The sequence below is a fragment of the Mesoplodon densirostris genome, chromosome 8 (genome assembly GCF_025265405.1).
Source record: "Mesoplodon densirostris isolate mMesDen1 chromosome 8, mMesDen1 primary haplotype, whole genome shotgun sequence".
Lineage (NCBI taxonomy): Eukaryota > Metazoa > Chordata > Mammalia > Artiodactyla > Ziphiidae > Mesoplodon > Mesoplodon densirostris.
In genome coordinates this window covers 87122582-87148828 of record NC_082668.1, presented here as the reverse complement: position 1 = coordinate 87148828, position 26247 = coordinate 87122582, and the positions used below count along the sequence as shown (strand labels likewise).

The following is a 26247-nucleotide window of genomic DNA, read 5'->3' as shown; positions in this document are numbered from 1 at the left end:
ATCGGCAGGTGGACTCTCAACCACTGCGCCACCAGGGAAGCCCAGAATAACTATTCTGTTTCAGCTTTAAGGGATCTAACCCTGAAGTGAGTGCTCTTCAGACTCCAGCTGTCCCCCTTATCCATGGGGGATGTGTTCTAAGACCCCCAGTAGATGCCTGAAACAGCAGAGAGTACTGAACCCTACATATACTATGGTTTTTTTCCTGTACATACCTACCTATGATCAAGTTTGAACTATGAATTAGGTACGGTAAGACATTAGCAATAACTAATCATAAAATAGAACAATTATAGCAATATACTATAATAGCATTTATATGAATGTGGTCTCTCTCTCTCCCTCTCAAAACGTCTGACAGATTTAATGCCCTTTCCACCTTAAGTAAGCACTTACGCACTGTGGCTGTAACTTCCGCAGTTTGAGGTGAGACAGCAAAACTAGCACACATTTCTGTTTCCTTCATGATTTCACAGGTGGAAGATTCCTTCTTCCCGTATATCTTAGCAATCTCTGCAGACAGTGTTGTTCTTTCCTTATGAAGTCGAGAGCGTTCACCTTTTCACTTAAAGGAAGCACTTTTCGGCTTCTCGTTGGCCTATCCGAATTGCAGCATCCCTACTCTTGTGCTTTGGGGCCCTTAGTAAGTAAAATAAGGCTTTACCTGAACACAAGCACTGCAATACCTTGACAGTTGATCTGATAACCTTAGATGGCTACTAAGTGACTTACAGGTGGGATACGCTGGTCAAAGGGACGATTCACGTCCAGGATGGGATGGAGTGGGATTTCATCACGCTACTCAGAATGGCACAACATTTAAACCTTGCAAATTGTTTATTTCTGGAATTTTCCATTTAATGTTTTTCGATCACGGTTGACCTTGGGTAACTAAAATCACGGAAAGCGAAACCACAAAAAGGGGGACGACTGTAATTGTGAAATGTTTTTTAAACTGGCAAGTAATCATATTTACAGAGTGACTCTTATCCACTGTGTATCATTAAGGAAACCAAAAATGTCTAGGAGTAAATCACAGTATCAATCACATTGAATTAGATGGAAGTTAAGAGTCTGATACTTAACAGCTTCTTATCCCATACGTACCACTCCTCTTTAACCAGGTACCTAGACTTTACCTGTATCCCTTAATAATAATTTTCTTTGTGTTAGATAATCCCAGTCCACTTTCCGAGTTTAGTAAGGGTAGTATAGAGCTGTGTTTAAAAATTTTAGAACATATTTAATTGTTGCTTTAGGTGTAGCTTGAGGTCCAAGGTGAGCATATGACATTCACTCCAGTTTGATTCCACGCACCAGTTTCCCTCTATCGCCCTTGCGATCAGAGCCCCGGGTGACTTTTTGTTTTTCTGTGGTATTATCAGATGGCTCTTGCTGAGTTACACACAAGCCTTGCTTTTCTTTGGTGAGGCCTGTGACCTCTAAAGGTTTTAACAAGCCAGGCTTTCCCAGGGAAGGTAGTTTATCCAGGTCAGTGGTGAAATACAAGTTCATTCACTGAGTGGCCATTTCTCTACCTCACCCTGGTCTTTATGATTTTTTTATAGTAAGCTCTAAATCTGCTCCAACAACCCCAGAAGGAAGCTCTGGTCACTGGTTCTTTTGACCGAGGCAGAAGGACATAACTCAACCAGCTTGGCTGTTACACAAACCAGGTTGCTTAGGAGGGTCACCTGTTTGTAGCTGCCGTGAGAAATGTGGCCTTGCTGTGCCCGGCCTGGTGTGTCCTGACAGGCCAACAGTAGCATCTGTTTTGTAAAAGAATCTGTCCAGAAAATTGCACATAACACCTGTCTCACTGTTTCTGTTCTTTGTGTTTGACTTGAGAGTTTACTGTGCCCGTGTTCCTTCCACATAGGATGCACCAAATGACCGAATAGCTCTGATGGCTTTCTCTTTGTATGAAGTAGCAGGATGCGGTGGATGGCCATGTGGTGACCTGCTATAAATCAGTGTGGGCCCATGACCTGAGTATATTCTCATATTATGTTGAACCATAGGAAATGTGACCATTTTTGATTTAGAAGAATGACAGCTTCATATGTGTAATCGAATAGATAATTTTAAATTTGTACCCTCAGGTAAGGAAGGGTACACATTTGAAGCCAACTAGCAGTTACCCAGGAAGGCAAATACGGCCTGTGGCGAGCTTTTTTTTTTTTTTTAATATATTTTTAAAATTTATTTGTTTTATTTATTTATTTTTGGCTGCATTGGATCTTCGTTGTGGTACACGGGCTTCTCATTGCAGTGGATTCTCTTGTTGCAGAGCATGGGCTGTAGGCACACAGGCTTCAGTAGTTGTGGTGCACGGGCTTCAGTAGTTGTGGCTCGTGGGCTCTAGAGCACAGGCTTCAGTAGTTGTGGTGCACGGGCTTCAGTAGTTGTGGCTCGTGGGCTCTAGAGCACAGGCTCAGTAGTTGTGGCGCACGGGCTTGGTTGCTCCACGGCATGTGGGATCTTCCCGGACCAGGGCTCGAACCCGTGTCCCGTGCATTGGCAGGCGGATTCTTAACCACTGCGCCACCAGGGAAGCCCATGTGGCGAGCTTTTATGTGGCTTACCATATTTTTATGTTTTAAAACATAAATTGCTAACCTTAATTTAGGAGCTCTCACACAAAATTCTGGATTTTCAGCTTTTCTGCGAGAATCAGAATCTTGCCCCGTTAGGTCAGTGATGTCACATGGCGCCAGTGGACTGAGGCAGAGTGGCAGCTGTGCCCCCGTGGAGCTCACGTGTGTGTCCATTCACACCCTGGCCAGCTTGTGGTCCTCATGGGATCTGATTGGCCTCATGAGCTATGAGGTTGGACACATGGCGTGAATAGGGCACCTCGAGCAAGTTGGGTAAAGAGAGAATTGGAAGAAATCACCAGCTGGACCAAAGTCATCTGTTTCGTTTACTGCATACCAGCAGCCAGCACCTCTAAAAAGAAACCCTGATACAGCTCTGGACTCTATTCACTAAAAAAGGACAACTATGCGTAACTAAGGAGCTTTTTCAGGTGCTAAGAGATGGACAAACTCTTGTTAAAGTTTCGGCTTGGTGCTCTTCATTTAAGTAGCATATGATGACAGAATTTGCTTCCCCTGGCCACCATTCCTGTCACAGGCTAATGTAATACCTTTCCTGTTTACCTTTTTGCTTTTTAAATCCTGACATTTATGGGAAGGGGTTACTGAACAGTTGACCATGTCCTAACTTTAACATGAAAGTTCTTGTCGACTAATATATATTTTAAGAGTTCCAGATGTTTATTGTTACACTGTTTGTAATGGGGGGGAACTGGACATAAAAAAAGTACTCATCAATAAAAGAAGGGCTGAATAAATTGTGGTACATCAACATCGTGAAATACTATATGGTGTTAACATGACAAATTGACAGGACACCAGCTGACCTGGAGGGATTTCCCTGAGGAGTAATTCTAGCTGAGATTTAATTAGTACGTCCTGTGTGCTAGGCATGGTTCCAAGGGCTTTCCATGTATTAACTAATTTGATCTTCACAGCTGCCCTGTGAACTCGGTGCTATTATTGACATCTTACAAGGGAAGAAACTGAGGCGTGGAGCTGTTAAGAAAGTTGTCCAAGGACAAGCAGTTAGTATGTAGCAGGGCTAGGATATGAACTCATGCAATCTGGATGAACAAAGACTTCTTAAAATCATTTTGTTTGACTAGATATCAAAGTACATTTTCAGTGAGAAATGTAGCTGTAGGATATTAATTCATAGCTGTTCCTGAATTCTCTGGGTTACTCTCTTATATCTTACACTCTTAAACTCATCATGCTGTATCAGACCTTAGAAATCATTTAGTCTTCTGGTTTTCCAGTTTAGCCCACCTCTTCCCCCCGCCCCCCTTTTAAACCAACTGAATCTTCCTGGTGAGCAGAATGAAACTTAGTCCTGACCTGGAGCTACTTTGCCCTCTCTCTTTTCCCCAGTACAAACTACAGATATAGTCCATCTCCTTCATGTTACAGATGGAGAAATGAGTCCCAGAGAGAGAGCCTAACATTTATTGAGTCGATGTTTTCCAGGGATGTGAAACTCATTGTTATTAAGCCTTGCAGGTAGATTTTATTATGCCCATTAAGGAAACGGAGGTATAGGTAGAAATAGGGCCAGTGTCACAGAGGGAATCAGTATCAGGGTTGGATAGAATCCCTGTCTACCCTTCTCAAGGGTCTTACTAACCTAACACTTGAGAATTACAGAGGCCTTCCAGAGGCCCTTCAGTTGAATCTTGCCTCTTATTGCTGTTGGAATTAATTAGGACGTTTTTGAGAACTTCTAACTTATATGGCATAATTTAGCATAGTGATCGTGGGAGAGTGACTTCAGAACAGACAAGGAAAGCTTTTTGTATTAGTCATCTTGGGCTGCCATAATAAAATACCTTAAGAATCGTTGCCTTCAACAACAGAAATTTATTCACTGCTTTGGAGGCTGGGAAGTCCATATCAAGGTGCTGGCTGATCTGGCTTCTGATGAGAGCTTGCCTCCCTTCCCTTCCTGTCCTCAGTCACATAGTGAGGGGCTAGACTTGATGGTCTTTAAGGCTCCCTGCACCTCTAAAGTTGTTCTTGATCTCTCTTACAGTTGAAGGAAATCTTTGGATTCAAAGTAGACTGTTCCACATCGTCCAATGAGTGGTTAAATCCATTCATGCTGTGACAGTCACCTCAGGTCATAAAGCTTTCATATTTATTCTTTCTAGAGATGAGAAGCTGCCAGTTGTTCTTTAGTCAGCTGTAGTTATAAAGCAATAACAATCCTCTAGTTGTATGGCTCTAATAAAAGACTTTCCCCAACACTACCTCCCCCTTTTAAATTAAAAAAATTTTTTAAAACACTATTTATTATTTTTTAAATTAAAAAAAGTTTTTTACAATTTTTAAAGGTTACTTTCTATTTACAGCTGCTACAAAATATTGTCTATATTCCCCATGTTGTACAGTACATCCTTGAGCCTATCTTATACCCAATAGATTGTATCTCTCACTCCTCCACCCCTTTATTGCCCCTCCTCCCCTCCCCACTGGTAACCACTAGCTTGTTCTCTCTATCTCTGAGTCTGCTTCTTTTGTGATATATTTACTAGTTGTTGTATTTTTGAGATTCCACATGGAAGTGATATCATACAGTATTCGTCTTTCTCTGATTTATTTCACTTAGCATAAGGTCCTCCAAGTCCATCCATGTTGCTAGCTGCAGATGGCAAAATTTCATTCTTTTTTATGACTAATATTCCTGTGTGTGTGTGTATGTATGTATCATATCCTCTTTATCCATTCATCTGTTGATGGACACTTAGGTTGCTTCCATATCTCGGCAGTTGCAAATAATGCTGCTATGAACATTGGCGTGCCTGCATCTTTTCATATTAGTGTGTTTGTTTTTTTGGATATATAACCAGGAGTGGAATTACTGGGTCATATGGTAGTTCTATTTTTAGCTTTTTGAGAAACCTGCGTATTGTTTTCCACATTGGCTACACCAATTTACATTCCCACCAACAGTGTACATGGGTTCTCTTTTCTCCACATCCTCACCAACATATGTTATTTGTGCTCCCTTTTTTTTTTTTTTTTTTTTGCGGTACGCGGGCCTCTCACCGCTGTGGCCTCTCCCGTTGCGGAGCACAGGCTCTGGACGCGCAGGCTCAGCGGCCATGGCTCACGGGCCCATCCTCTCCGCAGCATGTGGGATATTCCCGGACCGGGGCACGAACCCGTGTCCCCTGCATCGGCAGGCGGACTCTCAACCACTGTGCCACCAGGAAAGCCCTGTGCTCTTTTTGATAACCATTCTGACAGGTATGAGGTGTTACCTCATTTTGGTTTCGATTTGCATTTCCTTGATGATTAGAAATGTTGTGCATCTTTTCATGTGCCTGTTGGCCACCTGCATGTCCTCTTTGGAAAAATGACTATTGGCAGTTTTTCTGCACATTTTTTAATCAGTTTGTTTTTTGATGTTGAGTTGTATGAATTCGTTACATGTTTTGGATATTAATCCCTTATTGGACGTATCATTTGCAAATATTTTTTCCCATTCAGTAGGTTGCCTTTTCTTTCTTTTTTTTTTTTAACATCTTTATTGGAGTATAATTGTTTTACAATGGTGGGTTAGTTTCTGCTGTATAACAAAGTGAATAGCTGTACATAAACATATATCCCCATATCTCCTCCCTCTGGCGTCTCCCTCCCACCCTCCCTATCCCACCCCTCTAGGTGGATAAAAAACATCTAGCTGATCTCCCTGTGCTGTGTAGCTGCTTCCCACTAGCTATCTATTTTACATTTGGTAGTGTACGTATGTTCATTGCCACTCTCTCACTTCGTCCCAGCTTACCCGTCCCCCTCCCCATGTCCTCAAGTCCATTCTCTATGTCTGTGTCTTTATTCCTGTCCTGCCCCTAGGTTCTTCAAAACCTTTTATTTTTTTTTTTAGATTCCATATATGTGTGTTAGCATACGGTATTTGTTTCTCTCTTTCTGACTTACTTCACTCTGTATGACAGTCTCTGGGTCCATCCACCTCACTACAAATAACTCAATGTCATTTCTTTTTATGACGGAGTAATATTCCATTGTATATATGTGCCACATCTTCTTTATCCATTCATCTGTCGATGGACACTTAGGTTGTTTCCATCTCCGGGCTATTGTAAATAGGGCTGCTATGAACATTTTGGTACATGTCTCTTTTTGAATTATGGTTTTCTCAGGGTATATGCCCAGTAGTGGGATTGCTGGGTCACATGGTAGTTCTATTTTTAGTTTCTTAAGGAGCCTCCATACTGTTCTCCATAGTGGCTGTATCAATTTACTTTCCAAACAGCAGTGCAAGAGGGTTCCCTTTTCTCCACACCCTCTCCACCATTTATTGTTTGTAGATTTTTTGATGATGGCCCTTCTGACCGGTGTGAGGTGATACCTCATTGTAGTTTTGATTTGCATTTCATTAATGGTTAGTGATGTTGAGCATCCTTTCATGTGTTTGTTGCCCATCTGTGTATCTTCTTTGGGGAAATGTCTATTTAGGTTTTCTGCCCATATTTGGATTGGGTTGTTTTTTTTTGGATATTGAGCTGTATGAGCTGCCTGTATAATTTGGAGATTAATCCTTTGTCAGTTGCTTCATTTGCAAATATTGTCTCCCATTCTGAGGGTTGTCTTTTTGTCTTGTTTATGGTTTCCTTGCTTTGCAAAAGCTTTGAAGTTTCATTAGGTCCCATTTGTTTATTTTTGTTTTTATTTCCATTTCTCTAGGAGGTGGGTCAAAAACTATCTTGCTGTGATGTATGTCATCGAGTGTTATGCCTATGTTTTCCTCTAAGAGTTTGATAGTGTCTGACCTTACATTTAGGTCTTTAATCCATTTTGAGTTTATTTTTGTTTATGCTGTTAGGGAGTGTTGTAATTTCATTCTTTTACATGTACCTTTCCAGTTTTCCCATTACTACTTACTGAAGAGGCTGTCTTTTCTCCATTGTATATTCTTGCCTCCTTTATCAAAGATAAGGTGGGGCCTCCCTGGTGGCGCAGTGGTTGAGAGTCCGCCTGCCGATGCAGGGGATACGGGTTCGTGCCCCGGTCTGGGAGGATCCCATATGCCGCGGAGCGGCTGGGCCCGTGAGCCATGGCCGCTGAGCCTGCGCGTCCGGAGCCTGCGCGTCCGGAGCCTGTGCTCCGCAACGGGAGAGGCCACAACAGTGAGAGGCCCGCATACCGAAAAAAAAAAAAAAAAAGATAAGGTGACCATATGTGTGTGGGTTTATCTCTGGGCTTTCTACCCTGTTCCATTGATCTATATTTCTGTTTTTGTGCCTGTACCATACTGTCTTGATGACTGTAGCTTTGTCTATAGTCTGAAGTCAGGGAGCCTGATTCCTCCAGCTCCATTTTTCTTTCTCAAGATTGCTTTAGCTATTCAAGGTCTTTTGTGTTTCCATACAAATTTTGAAATTTTTTGTTCTAGTTCTGTGAAAAATGCCATTGGTAGTTTGATAGGGATTGCACTGAATCTGTAGATTGCTTTGGGTAGTATAGTCATTTTCACAATGTTGAGTCTTCCAATCCAAGAACATGGTATATCTCTCCATCTGTTTGTATCATCTTTAATTTCTTTCATCAGTGTCTTATAGTTTTCTGCATACAGGTCTTTTGTCTCCTTAGGTAGGTTTATTCCTAGATATTTTTTTTATTTTTGTTGCAATGGTAAATGAGAGTGTTTCCTTAATTTCTCTTTCAGATTTTTCATCATTAGTGTCTAGGACTGCAAGAGATTTCTGTGCATTAATTTTGTATCCTGCTATTTTACCAAATTCATTGATTAGCTCTAGTAGTTTTCTGGTAGCCTCTTGAGGATTCCCTATGTATAGTGTCATGTCATCTGCAAACAGTGACAGTTTTCTTCTTTTCCGATTTGGATTCCTTTTATTTCTTTTTCTTCTCTGAGTGCTGTGGTTAAAACTTCTGAAACTATGTTGAATAATAGTGGTGAGAGTGGGCAACCTTGTCTTGTTCCTGATCTTAGTGGAAATGGTTTCAGTTTTTCACCATTGAGAATGATGTTGGCTGTGGATTTGTCATATATGGACTTTATTATGTTGAGGTAAGTTCCCTCTATGCCTACTTCCTGGAGGGTTTTTTTTATCATAAATGGTTGTTGAATTTTGTAGAAAGCTTTTTCTGCATCTATTGAGATGGTCATATGGTTTTTCTCCTTCAATTTGTTAATATGGTTTGTCACATTGATTTGTGTATGTTGAAGAATCCTTGCATTCCTGGGATAAATCCCACTTGAGCATGGTGTATGATCCTTTTAATGTGCTGCTGGATTCTGTTTGCTAGTATTTTGTTGAGGATTTTTCCATCTATGTTCTTCAGTGATATTGTTATGTAGTTTTCTTTTTTTTTGTGACATCTTTGTCTGGTTTTGGTATCAGGGTGATGGTGGCCTCGTAGAATGAGTTGGGGAGTATTCCTTCCTCTGCTATATTTTGGAAGAGTTTGAGAAGGATGGGTGTTAGCTCTTCTCTAAATGGTTGATAGAATTCACCTGTGAAGCCATCTGGTCCTGGGCTTTTGTTTGTTGGAAGATTTTTAATCACAGTTTCAATTTCAGTGCTTGTGATTGGTCTCTTTACACATTCTATTTCTTCCTGGTTCAGTCTTGGGAGGTTGTGATTTTCTAAGAATGTGTCCATTTCTTCCAGTTTGTCCAGTTTATTGGCATAGAGTTGCTTGTGGTAATCTCTCATGATCCGTTGTATTTCTGCAGTGTCAGTTGTTACTTCTCCTTTTTCATTTCCAGTTCTGTTGCTTTGAGTCTCCTCCCTTTTTTTCATAATGAAGTCTTGGCTAGTGGTTTATCAATTTTGTTTATCTTCTCAGAGAACCAACCTGTAGTTTTATTGGTCTTAGCTATTGTTTCCTTCATTTCTTTTCATTTATTTCTGATCTGATCTTTATGATTTCTTTCCTTCTGATAACTTCGGGTTTTTTTGGTTCTTCTTTCTCTAATTGCTTTAGGTGTAAGGTTAGGTTGTTTATTTGAGGTGTTTCTTGTTTCTTGAGGTAGGATTGTATTGCTGTAAACTTCCCTCTTAGAACTGCTTTTGCAGCATCCCATAGGTTTTGGGTCATTGTGTTTTCATCGTCATTTGTTTCTAGGTATTTTTTGATTTCCTCTTTGATTTCTTCAGTGATCTCTTGGTTATTTAGTAATGTATTGTTTAGCCTCCATGTGTTTGTATTTTTTACAGTTCTTTTCCTGTAATTTATATCTAGTCTACTAGCATTGTGGTCAGAAAAGACACTTGACACGATTTCAGCTTTCTTGAAATGACCCAAGAGATGATCTGTCTTGGAGAATGAGCACTTAAGAAGAAAGTGTATTCTGTTGTTTTTGGGTGGAATGTCCTATAAATACCAATTAAGTCCATCTTGTTTTTTTTTTTTTTTTTTGTGGTACGCGAGCCTCTCACTGTTGTGGCCTCTCCCGTTCCGGAGCACAGGCTCCGGACACGCAGGTTCAGCGGCCAAGGCTCATGGGCCTAGCCGCTCCGTGGCATGTGGGATCTTCCCGGACCGGGGCACGAACCCATGTCCCCTGCATCGGCAGGCGGACTCTCAACCACTGCGCCACCAGGGAAGCCCCATCCTGTTTAATGTACCATTTAAAGCTTGTGTTTCCTTATTTGTTTTCCTTTTGGATGATCTGTCTATTGGTGAAAGTGGGGTGTTAAAGTCCCCTACTATGGTTGTGTTACTGTCGAATTCCCCTTTTGTGGCTGTTAGCATTTGCCTTGCGTATTGAGGTGCTCCTCTGTTGGGTGCATAAATATTTACAATTGTTATATCTTCTTCTTGGATTGATCCCTTGATCATTATGTAGTGTCCTTCTTTGTCTCTTGTAACATTCTTTATTTTAAAGTCTGTTTTATCTGATATGAGTATTGCTCCTCCAGCTTTCTTTTGATTTCCATTTGCATGGAATATCTTTTTCCATCCCCTCACTTTCAGTCTCTGTGTGTCCCTAGGTCTGAAGTGGGTCTCTTGTAGGCAGCATATATATGGGTCTTGTTTTTGTATGCATTCAGCCAGTCTGTGTCTTTTGGTTGGAGCGTTTAGTCCATTTACATTTAAGGTAGTTTTCCATATGTATGTTCCTATTACAATTTTCTTAGTTGTTTTGGGTTTGTTATTGTAAATCTTTTGCTTCTCTTGTGTTTCCTGCCTAGAGAAGTTCCTTTAACATTTGTTGTAAAGCTGGTTTGGGGGTGCTGAATTCTCTTAGCTTTTGATTGTCTGTAAAGCTTTTAACCTCTCCGTTGAATCAGAATCTGATCCTTGCTGGGTGGAGTATTCTTGGTTGTAGGTTTTTCTCTTTCATCACTTTAAATATGTCCTGCCACTCCCTTCTGGCTTGCAGAGTGTCTGCTGAAAGATCAGCTGTTAACCTCATTGGGATTCCCTTGTATGTTATTTGTTGTTTTTTTCCTTACTGCTTTTAATATTTTTCTTTGTATTTAATTTTTGATAGTTTTATTAATATGTGTCTTGGCATGTTTTTCCTTGGATTTATCCTGTATGGGACTCTCTCTGCTTCCTGGACTTGATTGACTATTTCCTTTCCCATATTAGGGAAGTTTTCAACTGTAATCTCTTCAAATATTTTTTCAGTCCCTTTCTTTCTCTCTTCTTCTTTTGGGACCCCTATAATTCGAATGTTGGTATGTTTAATGTTGTCCTAGAGGTCTCTGATACTGCCCTCAATTCTTTTCATTGTTTTTTCTTTATTCTGCTCTACAGTAGTTATTTCAACTATTTTATGTTCCAGGTCATGTATCCGTTCCTTTGCCTTAGTTTTTCTGCTATTGATTCCTTCTAGGGAATTTTAAATTTCATTTATTGTGTTGTTTATCATTGTTTGTTTGCTCTTTATTTCTTCTAGGTCCTTGTTAAACGTTTCTTGTATTTTCTCCATTCTGTTTCCAAGATTTTGGATCATCTTTACTATCATTACTCTGAATTCTTTTCCAGGTAGACCACCTATTTTCTCTTCATTTGTTTGGTCTGGTGGGTTTTTACCTTGCTCCTTCATCTGCTGTGTGTTTCTCTGTCTTCTCATTTTGCTTAACTTACTGTGTTTGGGGTCTCCTTTTTGCAGGCTGCAGGTTCGTAGTTCCCATTGTTCTTGGTGTCTTCCCCCAGTGGGTAAGATTGGTTTAGTGAGTTGTGTAGGCTTCCTGGTGGAGGGGACTGGTGCCTGTGTTCTGGTGGATGAGGCTGGATCTTGTCTTCCCTTTGGGCAGGACCACATCTAGTGGTGTGTTTTGGGGTGTCTGTGACCTTATTATGATTTTAGGCAGCCTCTCTGCTAATGGGTGGATTTGTGTTCCTGTCTTGCTAGTTGTTTGGCATAGGGTGTCCAGCACTGTAGCTTGCTGGTCGTTGAGTGGAGTTGAGTCTTAGCATTGAGATTTAGATCTCTGGGAGAGCTTTTGCTGTTTGATATTATGTGGGTCTGGGAGGTCTCTGGTGGACCAGTGTCCCGAACTCGGCTCTCCTACTTCAAAGTTTCAGGCCTGACACCCGGCTGGAGCACCAAGACTGTGTCAGCCATACGGCTCCAAACTCTGGAACTCCACACTTAGGCCCTCCTTTGCACGTGCTGCCTCTCCCCTTGTGCCGTTTTTAATTTTTTAATTAATTGATTGATTGATTTTTGGGTGTGCCGCGTCGTAGTTGCAGCATGTGAACTCTTAGTTGTGGCATGCATGTGCCATGTAGTTCTCTGACAAGGGATCGAAGCTGCGTCCCCTGCATTGGGAGGCGAATTCTTAACCACTGCGCCACCAGGGAAGTCCCTGTCTTTCCATTTTGTCAGTGGTTTCCTTTGCTGTGCAAAAGCCAACTCAACATCCCTTCCCCTTTTTAGAATTCTTCTTTGTGTCCATATTCTTGCGTTTGTCTGTGGAAGCCAGAAGGCTTTTATAGTCAAGGGCTCAACTGACTGGGAGTGGTAGTCCCGTAGTATGTACACTTATTTTACCGTTTCTGGGAATTCGTCTTCTTCTTTCCTGTTTTGCAGTTTTCCCAATGTGAGAATGTTCTGGGACGTGGATGGACGATGGCAGGGTGGGATTGGGGGGTGATTTACAACAGGTAGGGCTGAGCTTCCCATCAGCAGCTTGTTAAAGACGTTTGTTGATTTCTCTGCTGGGTACCAGGCCCAGCGCTAACTCGCTACTTATCACTTTTTCTGTGGCTCCCTTCGGTGATGGTCTCTTGTTCTGGAGACCTTGACTGGAAAATACACTCTGCTATCAGCAGGGCTCTTTGTAGTGTTTGGCCCTGGTATCTGGAGCATTCTGGATTGAGCCCAACATGCTGCGATCTGCAGGGCCAGTGAGGTTGATCCAGTGGGACTTGGAGTAACAGCTGATGGAGAAGCAGTGAGGTTAGGGACAGGCAGACCCTTTTTAACAACCTCTGACAGTGGCGTTTGCTCCTTGCACCGAGCTCTAGAGAGTGTGAGGCTCTCTAGGTTGTTTCTCTTTTCTTCAGCCATATAGGGCAGAAAATGTTTTCCTGGGAAGGGCAAAAGAAGGAAGGAAGGAAGGGAGAAGTGCGCTTCAGACTTGTGGGAGGTAGGAAAAAAGCATGGACGTTAGAGTCCTGCAGACCTGACTCAGATCCCGGCTCAGGTACTTGTTAGATGTGTGGGCACGTTTTCCGAGTCCCAGTGTTCTCACATATAAAATGAGACTGATAACAAAAACTGCACAGGCTTGTAACAAGAATTATGCGAGGAAAATCCCGACTCTATAGTGGGTGGTCAGTATCTGTGGAGTTTCTTCCCCAGTGAACACAGGTGGGACTTCCTGGAATGGAAGCCGTGAACTTGGAGACCTGTCTTTGGAGCATTAGGGTGACCTGCTCGGGTCATAGATCAGGGGGCCAGAGCTGATGATGAGACCACAGGGCAGAACTTCAGTGTTCAACACACCCATTTGGGCACTTCTTTGGGGGTGGGAAAGCCTTGATTTGCGCAAGAAGTGTCGTGCCTTTCTCTCACATGTATCAGGAAATCTATTATTGGTCTCCCCTCCTTATTGACAAAAGATCCTCCCTCCTGCCCTTTGGATGATATTCGGTGACTCATTTGGGAAATAGTACCCAAAGAAAAACTTGAAGGAGAAAAGTGGACGGTCACATCTGCCCCCTTTTGCACGGTCCCGAGTACAGGCTGTTTCTCTCCTTGGCAGTCTTGCAGGGAGAGGATTTATGTGATAAGAATGAGATTTTTGGTATTCTTTGCAGAATTGAGATGCCTTAACCTGGAGGTCTTTTTGCCCCTGTGGAATACAAATCCGATTAGGAGCTCTTTGTGCTGTGCCACAAATCATTACACGTCTACAGTTTGCTCTTATAAAATATGGATGAGGACATGACTCTGTCTCTTAGGAATTTGAGTGCATTAGCTAATGATCATGAAACCTTAGAAATGGGAAATGCATATGAATGCTGAGAGCTTTTGTAATTACACATTTGCATCATTTTGCTTGGCATCCTTGAAAAGCCCTGCTTTCAGCATGAGAATACTCAGGTTGATTCCTGTTCTTCTAATTGTAGAGCAGACTTGGAAGTAATAAGCTCACAGAGTGCTCAGAGTAGATAAGTTTTCACAGCATCTCATGGAAGCCCTGAAGTAGCTCAGGCTGGAGTGGTTTGGTTTGGGCTGAAGTGGGAGAAGAGCTTGAGATATTGTAAAGGCACTGAAATGGGAAGGCATCAGCATCAGACGATGGTAATGGCATCCACACAGGGGTGTGCTTAGATGCTTATGTCTCTTATTCTTTTTTATTTATTTATTTATTTATTTATTTAATTATTTTGGGCAGCATTGGTTCTTTGTTGTTGTGCTCGGGCTTGCTCTAGTTGTGGTGAGCGGGCTTCTTATTGCAGTGGCTTCTGTTGCGGAGCACGGGCTCTAGGTGCGCGGGCTTTAGTAGTTGTGGCTTGAGGGTTCCGGAGCGCAGGCTCAGTGGTTGTGGCACACGGGCTTAGCTGCTCCGTGGCATGTGGGATCTTCCCGGACCAGGGCTCGAACCCGGGTGGCCTGCATTGGCAGGCGGATTCTTAACCACTGCTCCACCAGGGAAGCCCTCTCTTATTCTTGTGACATGAGACCCATCACTTTCTCAGCCTTTGTTCTGGGCAGCAGTGAACACCCTGTATTGCACTGGGCTCTTTTTTTTTGGCGGTACACGGGCCTCTCACTGTTGTGGCCTCTCCCGTTGCGGAGCACAGGCTCCGGACGCACAGGCCCATCGGCCATGGCTCACGTGCCCAGCTACTCTGCGGCACGTGGGATCCCCCCAGACCGGGGCACGAACCCGTATCCCCTGCATCGGCAGGCGGACCCTCAACCACTGTGCCACCAGGGAAGCCCGCAATGGGCTCTTTTGATGTGGGTCACCTTCCTGGATTGTTAAGCCTCTGAAGTGCAGATACTGTCTTTGTATTCTCCAGAAAAGTGCAGTTTTTCCTTTTTTCTCCTTCATAGAATTATTTTGGGACTTAAGAAGCTCTTTAAAAAGATGTCAAATGATAATGTTTTGAATACTTTGAGTAGAAACTTAAAAAAATAGATATTAATTTGTGAAGGGGGTCACAAATAGTAACCAGACAGTGTGCCACTTGATAGCTGATGTTGTTTTTATTTCGTTTCAGGCAGTGGCGCTACAGCTGTGGTGCAGGCTGCTCTATGTAAACCCAGGCAAGAACGTGTAGCAATAAAGCGGATCAACTTGGAAAAATGCCAGACCAGCATGGATGAACTATTAGTAAGTAAAAATGAAGGGGATACTGCTCGTTGCTTTTCTTAACTCATGGATACATAGAGATGGGCCGGAGAAGCAAGAGAGCAGAGAGCAGAGGCAACTTGGTGTTTTCTCCTGTTTGGACACACTTATTTCTTGGAAAGCAGCCCACATGGCTTTTTTCTCCTTATGATTGTGTTGTGTAATATACAGCTTACTTTGCTTTGACAAACAGAATTTTGCTCAGTCCTCATAATCCCCAGGTGGGGAGGGTCTCAGTGTTGACACTCTTTTTTATGAAATGAGGGAACAGACTCAGGTGACCTAAGGTCATGTGATACTGAGTGCAGAGACTCAGATGACCTAAGGTAATGTGATACTGAGTGCAGAGTTAGATGGTGAGCTTCTGGTCCTCAGTCTTGAATCCTGATGCAAATAGGAGTTACTCCCTAAACAATTAGCTGGTCATTTTGGCTTTCATAAATTAAAAAATCTCCTATAAATTTCAGTTATTCAAAATACTGCAGGATAGCTTGCATTCTTATTGGCTAATGACAGGAGTTTATTTTTTGTACAGGGCAACTTGTACTTCTTCTAAATAAAGTACGTTACATAAATAACTGGAGCTTTTCGGTGTGGATATGGCTGTAGTACCATTGGTTGGTTGAAGGAACATTTGCTTTTGGCTTAGCTGACTCATTATTAAATGAAGAGCTTGGCAAATGGTTATTAGTTGCCCAGCAAACTGTGAAGGGTTTGAGAGTTTAATCTCATAAATATAGTTGTCGATCTGCCTGCCAATTTTCTTTTTTTCCTTGTGGTCATTTATTTGAGGATAATAGAATACTGCAGTGGAGGAGTTAACTGATTGGTTATCCCAACACTAATCCCAGGACAAATATTAGTCCAGTAGCTCCATACACGCTACAAAGTGTAATGACAGTTGGCTCCAAATGAAGAAGCCTTTTGTTAGAGCCTACATTGGGGGAATGGAATGTCATTAACAAGAGCTTTTTGTCTTTACTCAGAATATAGCTTTTACTTCAGGCATAATTACAGTACACTATAGTATAAATTAAGTACAAGGATAAAGCTGTACTTTTCCAGATCTATTTGGTCTTACATTTCAAATTAGATTACACAAGGCATAGTTTTCACTGGGATTGAAGCAACAGATTGCCGGCTAAAACTCAGATTAAAGGAAGGGCTTCCACAACTTAATGTTAATTTCCCCCCCCAAAGAAAACAACTCTTTTTTTTTTTTTGCATACATTTAAGGCTTTTACTCTCTTCAAAATTTCAGCTGTGCTTTGCTCTTACTGAAATTATTACTGCATACTTCTGTTGCTTGTTATCACGGTGACCAATAATATTGTGCCTTTGTCATGGGTCCAGTTTTCAAGATCACTTTCTGGAGTGGAAAAAGCTTTAAACAAACTGTGGAGAGAGCTGTGTCCTGCTTTTGCCACTAACTTGTTTTTCAATTTTAGTCAAGCTACCTAACAGCTCTGCACGCTTTAAAAAGAGCTGAGGGCCTCCCTGGTGGCGCAAGTGGTTGAGAGTCCGCCTGCCGATGCAGGGGATACGGGTTCGTGCCCCGGTCTGGGAGGATCCCATATGCCGCGGAGCGGCTGGGCCCGTGAGCCATGGCCGCTGAGCCTGCGCGTCCGGAGCCTGCGCGTCCGGAGCCTGTGCTCCGCAACGGGGAGGCCACAACAGTGAGAGGCCCGCATACCGCAAAAAAAAAAAATAATAATAATAAAAATAAAAATAAATAAATAAAAAGAGCTGAATCCCAAGATCTCTAAGATCCCATTAGGAGTCCTCAAGTTCTGTGGCTATACAAAGTACACATTAATTTTTAAAAAACCTTGGAGTGTACATTTATACTTACGCCCTATTTGGAAATAGCACTCTTGCCCATGACAACTTTGCCCATGACAGTTGTGTTTGATCGTGGTGTTCTGTTGGAGGTCTCACAGCCATCTTTTTACCACCAGCAGAATATTTATACAGAATATGTGTAAGGCTTGTGTAAGTACTTGTATCTGACATCTCTGAAAGCAGCCTGCTGGGCTGATGCTGTGGTCTCTGGTTCCTACCAAGCCGTCAGTTGCCTAAAGCTTCCATGTTTCCCCCTTGCTGACTTCTTATCAGCAGTCGGCTGCCAGTGATGATAGCTGTGTAAGGGTCCTAGTGGAGGCATGAGGGAGACTGTCATTCCGGGCCATTTTCTCTATTACCCCGGCACCAGGAACCATAGCAGTGTCATTTGGAGTTACTCGTAATTTAGCCAGAGCCGTCAGTGTGAGGACTGGTGCTTTTATGGCTTTGTGCTTGGCTCCATTAATCTGAGGTCTTAAGATTTACAAGTTTGCTTATTAGCAGTTAATTTCTTTCCTTCATTCTTCCCCCCTGCACCCCCGTCCCAGCAATGCCCATGTTGTGTTAATGGAGTATAGTGTATGTGCATAATTATCTGTTTTTCATTTTAAAAGATGTATTGATTTGTTGCTCTGATCTTTCCTTAATTTTGAACTTTTGACCTTTTTATGTCTTGCTATTTCTAGGGATGGGGAGAATGGCTCTGGTTCTTTAGGACACAAAACTCCCAGGTCCTTTGCAAACAAGCAGAAATGGAATTTACAGTCTAGCCTGCCTAAAGTTGTCAGGCTTTTGTAGCCCAGCTATCGGCACATGATTGTGTGGCGCGAAGTTGCTGTAATTCTTTTCAGCTTCTAATCCTGCTGCTGCTCGCGCTTTTATTATCTCTGTGGGTTCACATTTTGGCAGTGTTTGGACATCCGGTATCCTAATAATCCTTTAATTCTGTGTGTGTGTGTGTATTATATACAGGTCAGTGCTTTGCATCATTTCACAAACTGTGCCCTGTGTTGACTGGAAACCATTGTCCTTATAAGAAACAATGGCCGCTGGAATCCTTATCTTGTGGGAGTGTTATGTTATAGAAGTCACAGTTATCAACTATTTGCTGGCTACAGGAACAGCTGCCTCCCCTGTTGAAACTCTCACCTCCCACCCCTACTCTCTGCCCTGTCCCTACCCCCCTGCCCTGACTCCCATAGTAAGGTGGGATTTACCCATGGAGGTTGGGTATGATGGCAGAGAACAGTTTGGGACAACTGGCCCTGGACTCTGCTTCTTCATGTGATGGAGGCTGTCCGATTTTTCCATGGTCATAGAGTTTGTTCGAGGTTTGGCTGAAGAAGATTCGAGTGGTCATGATTTCTTTTCCTTTATTTTTATTTTTATTTTTTTGCGGTATGCAGGCCTCTCACTGTTGTGGCCTCTCCCGCTGCGGAGCACAGGCTCCGGACGCGCAGGCTCAGCGGCCATGGCTCACGGGCCCAGCCGCTCCGCGGCACGTGGGATCTTCCCGGACCGGGGCACGAACCCGTGTCCCCTGCATCGGCAGGCGGACTCTCAACCACTGCGCCACCAGGGAAGCCCTCTTTTCCTTCTTTTAAATTTATTTTTTAGTTGAAGTATCATGATTTCTGAAGCAAAGTAATAATCGCAGTGTCATCTTCTCTGAGAATGAAGGGAGGAAAAGAAATGTTCAGTGAGATCACTGGTGCTAAACAGTTGGTAATTTAAATAAAATTTATGCTGTTGAAATAAGTACTGTAATATCCTCAGAGATACTAATCTATTTGGTAAACACTTGAGTTTCTCCATTGTGCTTAGGCCCATAAAAAAGATGAGTTTTGGGTATATACATGAGAGGACAAAGGTATCCGCTCACTAAAACTTCATTTCATTTTAACAATTAGATTAGAACACCCTAGAGTAAATGTTTTCCTTGGCATCACATGAGTAGCGTTAACCTACTCAATCTAACCTAATTATTTTTCTATGCATTCTTTTGAATTTTCATACGTGTTTTTAACTTTGGCCTATACATCCTAATCTTACTAGGTTTGATGATCTTGGTGGTTAATTTTCCGGGAGCCAAGGGGTTTTACTGGTCTGTTCTATATTCTTAACCATCCCAACCTAGATACTTTGATAATTTCTGAGAGTTGTGAATCCCATGTTTGTTGTTAACCCCATATTTTGTTAATCCCACAGTGTTAAAAATGACTAATTATAATTAGCTTTACACCCTCTGGGAGATATAGTTTTAGAGCAGAATTTGTTCACTCCATAGTTATTAAAACCCTGCTAGATGGTAGGCACTGAGCTAGATGGTGGGAAAACAAAGAGGAGTCTTTTTTGTTGTGGAGCCCAGGGACTGGCCAGTGAGTCTCTTCATTTTGGTATTGGGTTGGTGAGATGTTTGAGCTAGGAATATCTTTCTGCACATTTCCCCCCTATTTGTCTAGAAATGGGTTAGCAGATTGATAGATTCTCTAATGTGTACTCCATTGAGGAAGTTCTTGCTTTCCAGTAGGAACTTAAGGCTTGCTAAGTGGGTCTGACCCACCGTCATGCAGACTAGTATATTCTTGTTGAAGATGGCCTTGAGGTTTCTTGAAAGACCTTGGTTCTCTGGTTTGTGGTCAACCTCAAAGGTTAGAGATGCTACTCGAGGGCACACTTGGCTTCTGTTAAAATTTATTACGTGGGTGGAGAATTTATTCCATGGATAGAGGACTTTTCTGAAGTCATCTATCTTTTTCAGTCTCTATTACCCGGTGACAATGAATTCCATAAATGTGACACAGTCCTTCCTTTTATTTATCCTAAATCCCACTTTTTTCAGCCTTCAGGGCACACTCTCCTTTAGTTCTACCCAGGGATTGTTGAACATTTTGGGTCATCATCTTACTTGACTTTATGATTTTTAGATTTTAATCATATTCTTCTCAATTTTTTTTCTCTAGACTAGAATTCTCATATTTTTAGTCTGTCCTTGGTACTGAGTCACAGAAAACTCAGTACCATTTTCTCATTCTTTAATATACATCAGTGCCATCAAATCTTACAGTTTAATTCTTAGGGGCAGGAGTGCTTTAGGTGTAGGAAAAATCATGGCCCTGGGGTTGAACAAAGTGCTTATTTCTTAAAAAAAAGCGGGGAAGGGGGTAAAATGTCTAGTTAAGTGATTATATTATGCAATAATATGTAATGATCATTAAAATATTTTAGTTTGTGATGAGTGACAAATGTGAGCAAAACCGTTTCAAAAAACAACTATGCACCAGTGATGAATGCTGAAATTTGTGGTAGAGGGAAGATTGCTTCCTGGGTCAGAGGGCCTGCATTCTCCACTTGGGTCCTCGGCTTGGGATGAATCACTTTCACTTCTGGTCCACAGTCTCCTCATTTGTTCAATAAAGAAGTATACTCGAAGGCAAAAATTTATTTTCACCACCAAAAGTTCTATGATTCTGTGTATTTAAAAATTAATTCTTTTAGTGAAATCCCCTTTTAAAATCATTTAAATAGAAACACTAATTACTAGCAAATTATGCTTTATAATTCGGGATAGTGTCAAGTCACTCCAGTATTGTGGTGTAACGATAAAAATTCACCATAAATTCGTAGATTTGGGTACACAGAGTGCCATCTGTTTCTCCTATGTACATAATGAAAAAAATTTCTCAGTCTTGAAATAGAAAAACTCTAGCATTTGCCCTTCTCTTCCTGTATCATCTTATAAAGAAAGATATTTTGCTCTCACCGACAGTATTTTTAAGTAAATCATGTTTATATTGCTCAGAACGAAGCCCTGCTCTCATTCTGCTTTCTGCTATAGTGCTATTTTATTTATATATTTATTTTTAAATAACTTTCTTTCTTTCTCCCCCCGCCGCCCGGCACGGGTTTCTGATTGCAGTGGCTTTTCTTGTTGTGGAGCACAGGCTCTAGGCATGTGGGCTTCAGTAGTTGTGGCACATGGGCTCAGTAGTTGTAGCTCACAGGCTCTAGAGTGCAGGATTAGTAGTTGTGGCACATGGGCTTAGTTGCTCTGCGACATATGGGATCTTCCCAGACCAGGGCCCGAACCTGTGTCACCTGCATTGGCAGGCGGATTCTTAACCACTGCGCCACTAGGGAAGTCCCTATTTTATTAATTATTTTGCTTTTCTCTTGATCTGCAGTTCCCTCTGTACTCCCCCTTCTCTCCCCCTGACCCTTTACCTTTCCCCCCTCAATCCTTCCATACGTTCCTTCCATTTCTTTAGAGGAATGAATTAGCTATGATTTGTAGGTTATTTTGGAGAATAAAGCTCTAGATATTGACTTTGCCTAATGGTCATTTGAGAGAATAGTTATCTCCTATTATCTAACACAGACTTCTCTCTTCCTTTTAAAATTAAATTATAGTATTTGGGGACCTCTAAGCAGTTCCTCTAGTCAGAAGGCTTTTTTTCCCTTTTAATTGAGATTTTTAAAAATGAAGAAAAAAATTTCTTCTGGTGCATTTTAACCTAATCTCTGTAGTTGTGTTAATACTTTTGCAAATCTTGTTTATTATAGAAAAAAATTTATACCAGTTTGAGGACATCAGCTTAAAAAGCTGGAAGCTATAATGTATGTGTTTTCTCTGTTGTGTCAGCGAAAGTACTTTCCATTCTTTTTGAACTAAAGAACTTTCTAATTAGTAAATTAATTATTCATATCCCAACACATCCCTTGTCATATGTGGTAACAAATTGCATTTGGCTATTTCTTGTAGAATCTTTTGTACCAAGGGTATAGCGTTAAAGTATAAGCCTACTTCACTGAGTGTAGTACTATTTTGAGCATTTCAGTCTCAAATATTACATTTTATACTGTCATTTGTCCCTTGCCACTTGGCTTTGTAATTATTTTCATGTGATTTGGTGTTTGTGCTTACCCAAATATAGTCCAGTTGAGGGCAGAATTAGAAATGAGAAACTTTTGGATAATTTGAGGACGTACCATTTTTAAGAAATTAGAGAATATCACATATGCAAAAGTAACTTATTTTTACAGCTCTAAAGTTACATTAGCTTAGGAATATGTATGATTTGGCTGGAGAAAAATAATTTTCTTTTTGGAATGTTAAATTTAAAAGTTATATCATAGCAGATCCAGATAATAATTAAATATCCTAATTGAATTTGCTTTTAAGTATTCTTATACATTTGTTAGAAATGGCTTGCTAAAATGTTTAATATCTCTTTTTTTTTCCCCAAAATGTAAGCAGAAATTAACATTTCAAGGCCACTCAGGTTTCTGGACTTATATGTGCTTGGTAACAGAGAGACCCAGTACATACTCATTTTCAGAGTAGGAGAAAATGGGGAAAACATTCCCAGATTGAATACAACTTCAGTTACATCTTTTTTTTTTTTTTTTTTTTATGCTTCACTTTTGCCATCCTCATAAACTTCTGGAAAATGTTATTGCTTGGGTTGAGACAGATGGTTCTGTTCTTTCCTATGTTATTGTCTTTCTTATTTTGGTTTGATTATATTTCCACAATTAATTAAGCTGACTCTGAAAAAGAAGGACTCGGAAACAGGGAGAAGGCTGGAGAGTGTTCAGCGGGGTTTCTGCCTCTGTTCGCTGGCAGAACCCCAGACTGCAGATCATACCCAGGCGTGGGACATGCACGGGAGGCCACAAAAAAGAAAGACACGTTTCACCTCGCATTCTCATCCTTTGGTGATGAAGCCAAAAATAGCAGCAGCGCTGAAAACTGGCCTGGGGTTTCCAGCAGCATAAATTGGCTGACAAGAAAGTTTCTTCATGTTTCTGTTTTTAACGAAGTCTTCGACTTTATTTTTCCCAGTATACCCAGTCATGGACAGTTAAATGATCAAATAGCAGTTGTTGATAGCTGAGTCTGATTCAGATTCCTGATGGCCAGCTTAAGAGCTTTCAGAACCCCGTAAGGCATCCTTGTTACTGTTTGCGGAAGAACTTTTTCAGCCAACTCTAAAAGAAAATAGTTCTTCCCCATTGAACTTTCCACATCACTCCTTTACTCTTTGCTTTCTTTCCTCTCCTTGGAAAGAGTTATTTTCTCTTGGTGAAAAATAACTATTGCGGCGACTTTTTCATTTCCAAGCAAAATTCTTTAGTTTTTTGGGGAATAGTTTTTGCAGAATGACCATCATTCATAACCAAGCAGACAGGCCCTGGGATGGGCATTCTGTTCTGTTGGAAGTAGATGTTTACCCATTGTGATTTCTCTGCTGATTTCCAGGAATTTTCCAGACCTACCTCCAACTGCCCTGATACTTTACCTTTTACAACTGCTCTCTCTAGTTTTAAATACTTCTCCACAAACACTGATTAAGGCTATCACAAAATTTGTTTCCCTTCTCCTAATTTCTTACAAGTGTTTCTCTGTCTTCAAAACATCTAGACTTTCCCCATTTCTAATCCTGTCTTCAACTGGACTGTACTTGGATAGACAGATACCAAATCATATGAAAATAATTATAAAACTAACTGGTGAGGGACAATGGTTGATTTATTCATAAATAGTACAGGTCAGAATATTTGACTTAACTCTTCCTTGAGTTGGTTTTTTCCTATTGGTACTCTTATTTTAAAAGAAGCAGGAGTTTGCTGCATATGTGGCATTTAATTTTTTATAATTAAAAAACCTCACAATGACATTTTTCATGATTGAAAATGACAGTCCAAAAAATACAGTGCTCTTAGGAGAGCTTTGTCAATCTTTTCCTTCCATTTCTTGGCTGACATTTGAAATCATTGAAGTTTATGGGTTTGTTTTTTCTTTTTCTTGAAAAAAATTCAGCTACTTACAGTATTGGGTTACTTATGAATATTGATGAGGTTACCCTTCATAATGATGCTGATGTTATGGACGTGCAAGCCTGACGACGACTTTCTGAAAAGTGTTTTCAATTAACGCAGTTACCCTCATGTCATTTAAGGAATTCTTTAGATGCTTGGAGGGTGTTGCATACATTTTAAAGATGTATTTGGTTATCTCTTGCATTTGGAAATATACGTTTTATTTGATAGTATTTGTGGGTCATATATTTATTTTTCCTTTTTAGATTAAGTTGCAGTGTGGAAATGTGCTTGGGAGGTAGATGTTTCTCTCAGCATTTCATTGAAAGAATTAATGCATCTCAGTGCTTAGCTGGAAAGCAGTGCTTCTCAACCTTTGCTACACAGTAGAATCACCTGGGAGCTTTTGAAAAATTTCATTCCCAGGCTGTGTCGTAAACCAATTTTACATCAGTGTCTCTGGGGCTGAGATCCAGGCATTGGTACTTTTTAAAGCTCCCGAGGCGATTCCACTGTGCAGCCAAGGTTGAGAACAAGTACTTTAGAATAAAGTTAGAAGTAGCACCTCCTCAGATTTAACTGCACATGATGTTGGAACTTGGGTGGGTGTGACTTCTCCACCAAGGCTGAGTAGGATATTTTGCCACCAATATCAGATAAAGAAGAATTTATTTAAGATTTAGCTAAGGTATTAAAATATGCTAATTTGGTTAAGTATAGTTTAATATTTTGAATTCAGGATCCATTTAAATCTCTTTCCTTTTAGCGCTTTGTGAATCGCATCGTCTTCAGGACAACAGAAACTAGACTTTAACTTTTCCCTAATTCTTATGTCTCCAAGCTCTTTTTTGTTTCTCTTTGTTCTGAAAGCTTTGCATAAGTATCTGTTTAGATTTCTTAATTTCAAAAGCATTTGAGGCGGCATACTAGGATACATGAAGTATGATAAGGTGGTATAAATTAAATACAGGATGAGATACTAAGGGAAAACACAGGTGAGGATGTTGTAGGGTTAGGAATGAAGTGAAAAACTCATGGCCCAATGACCTGGACACGTGTTACAGGACACTCCTTGAGCCAGCAGGGCACAGAGCATGTTCGTTATGTGACGTTTCTGTGGCGAAGGGTGAGTGCTGCTGCTAAGGGCTGTCTCTGTGCCTCTGAGACTTTAGTCGGGAATGTGGGACACATGGGATTAGTGATCAGCATGGGGATACTCACACACAAAGAAGGAACTGAGACATCGAGGGACTGACTTTCAACCTTCCTGTCATGTGCTAGGCCTTCTGCAAGGACTTGTATAGATCTCATTTTGCTTATTTCACAACAGTCCTGTGTAGATGGCATTATTAAGCTTGTATTACAGAAAAGGATTCTGAGGCTCAGAGATGCTGGATGACCTGCTCAGGTAACAAGCTGTGGTCAGTGGCAAAGCCAAGCTTCCAAGCCAGCTGTGTCTTAGAGTGCAGCCCTTCCGAAGTGGCTCCTGCTGGCTCACATCCCTGTTAATCATGGTTCCTGGGCTTCCCTGGTGGCGCAGTGGTTGAGAGTCCGCCTGCCGATGCAGGGGACACGGGTTCGTGCCCCGGTCTGGGAAGATCCCACATGCCGCGGAGCGGCTGGGCCCGTGAGCCATGGCTGCTGAGCCTGCGCGTCCGGAGCCTGTGCTCCGCAATGGGAGAGGCCACAACAGTGAGAGGCCCACATACCGCAAAAAAAAAAAAAAAAAAAAAAAAAAAAAATCATGGTTCCTGCTTATTCTCAGTAATAGGAGAAAAAAATTTTGGGGGGGGATGGTTAGACAAGGGCCATATAGCAATATTAGAAAATTGCTCATAAATATTTAAACACAGTTTTTTTTGTTGTTTTTTTTTTTTGCGGTACGCGGGCCTCTCACTGTTGTGGCCTCTCCCGTTGCGGAGCACAGGCTCCGGACGCGCAGGCTCAGCGGCCATGGCTCACAGGCCCACCCGCTCCACGGCATGTGGGATCTTCCCGGACCAGGGCACGAACCCGTGTCCCCTGCATCGGCAGGCGGACTCTCAACCACTGCGCCACCAGGGAAAGCCCAACACAGTTTTTTTTTTTTAATTTAAAACTTTCCAGTTTTGGGGATTTTGGGCGGTAGTTTTTTTCCTCCCAACTCATCACATTTTCAGGGTAGGACGCTTTAT

General features: G+C 41.5%; 1 protein-coding gene across 1 annotated transcript in view; it reads left to right on the top strand.

Moving 5' to 3' along the window:
* The window catches only part of STK39 (serine/threonine kinase 39), a 323719-nt gene that overhangs the window by 53448 nt on the left and 244024 nt on the right, over window positions 1–26247 (top strand). Inside the window, exon 2 of the mRNA XM_060106877.1 lies at window positions 15279–15391. Within this exon, the coding sequence (XP_059962860.1) occupies window positions 15279–15391 (113 nt within the window). The remainder of the gene's footprint in view (window positions 1–15278; window positions 15392–26247) is intronic.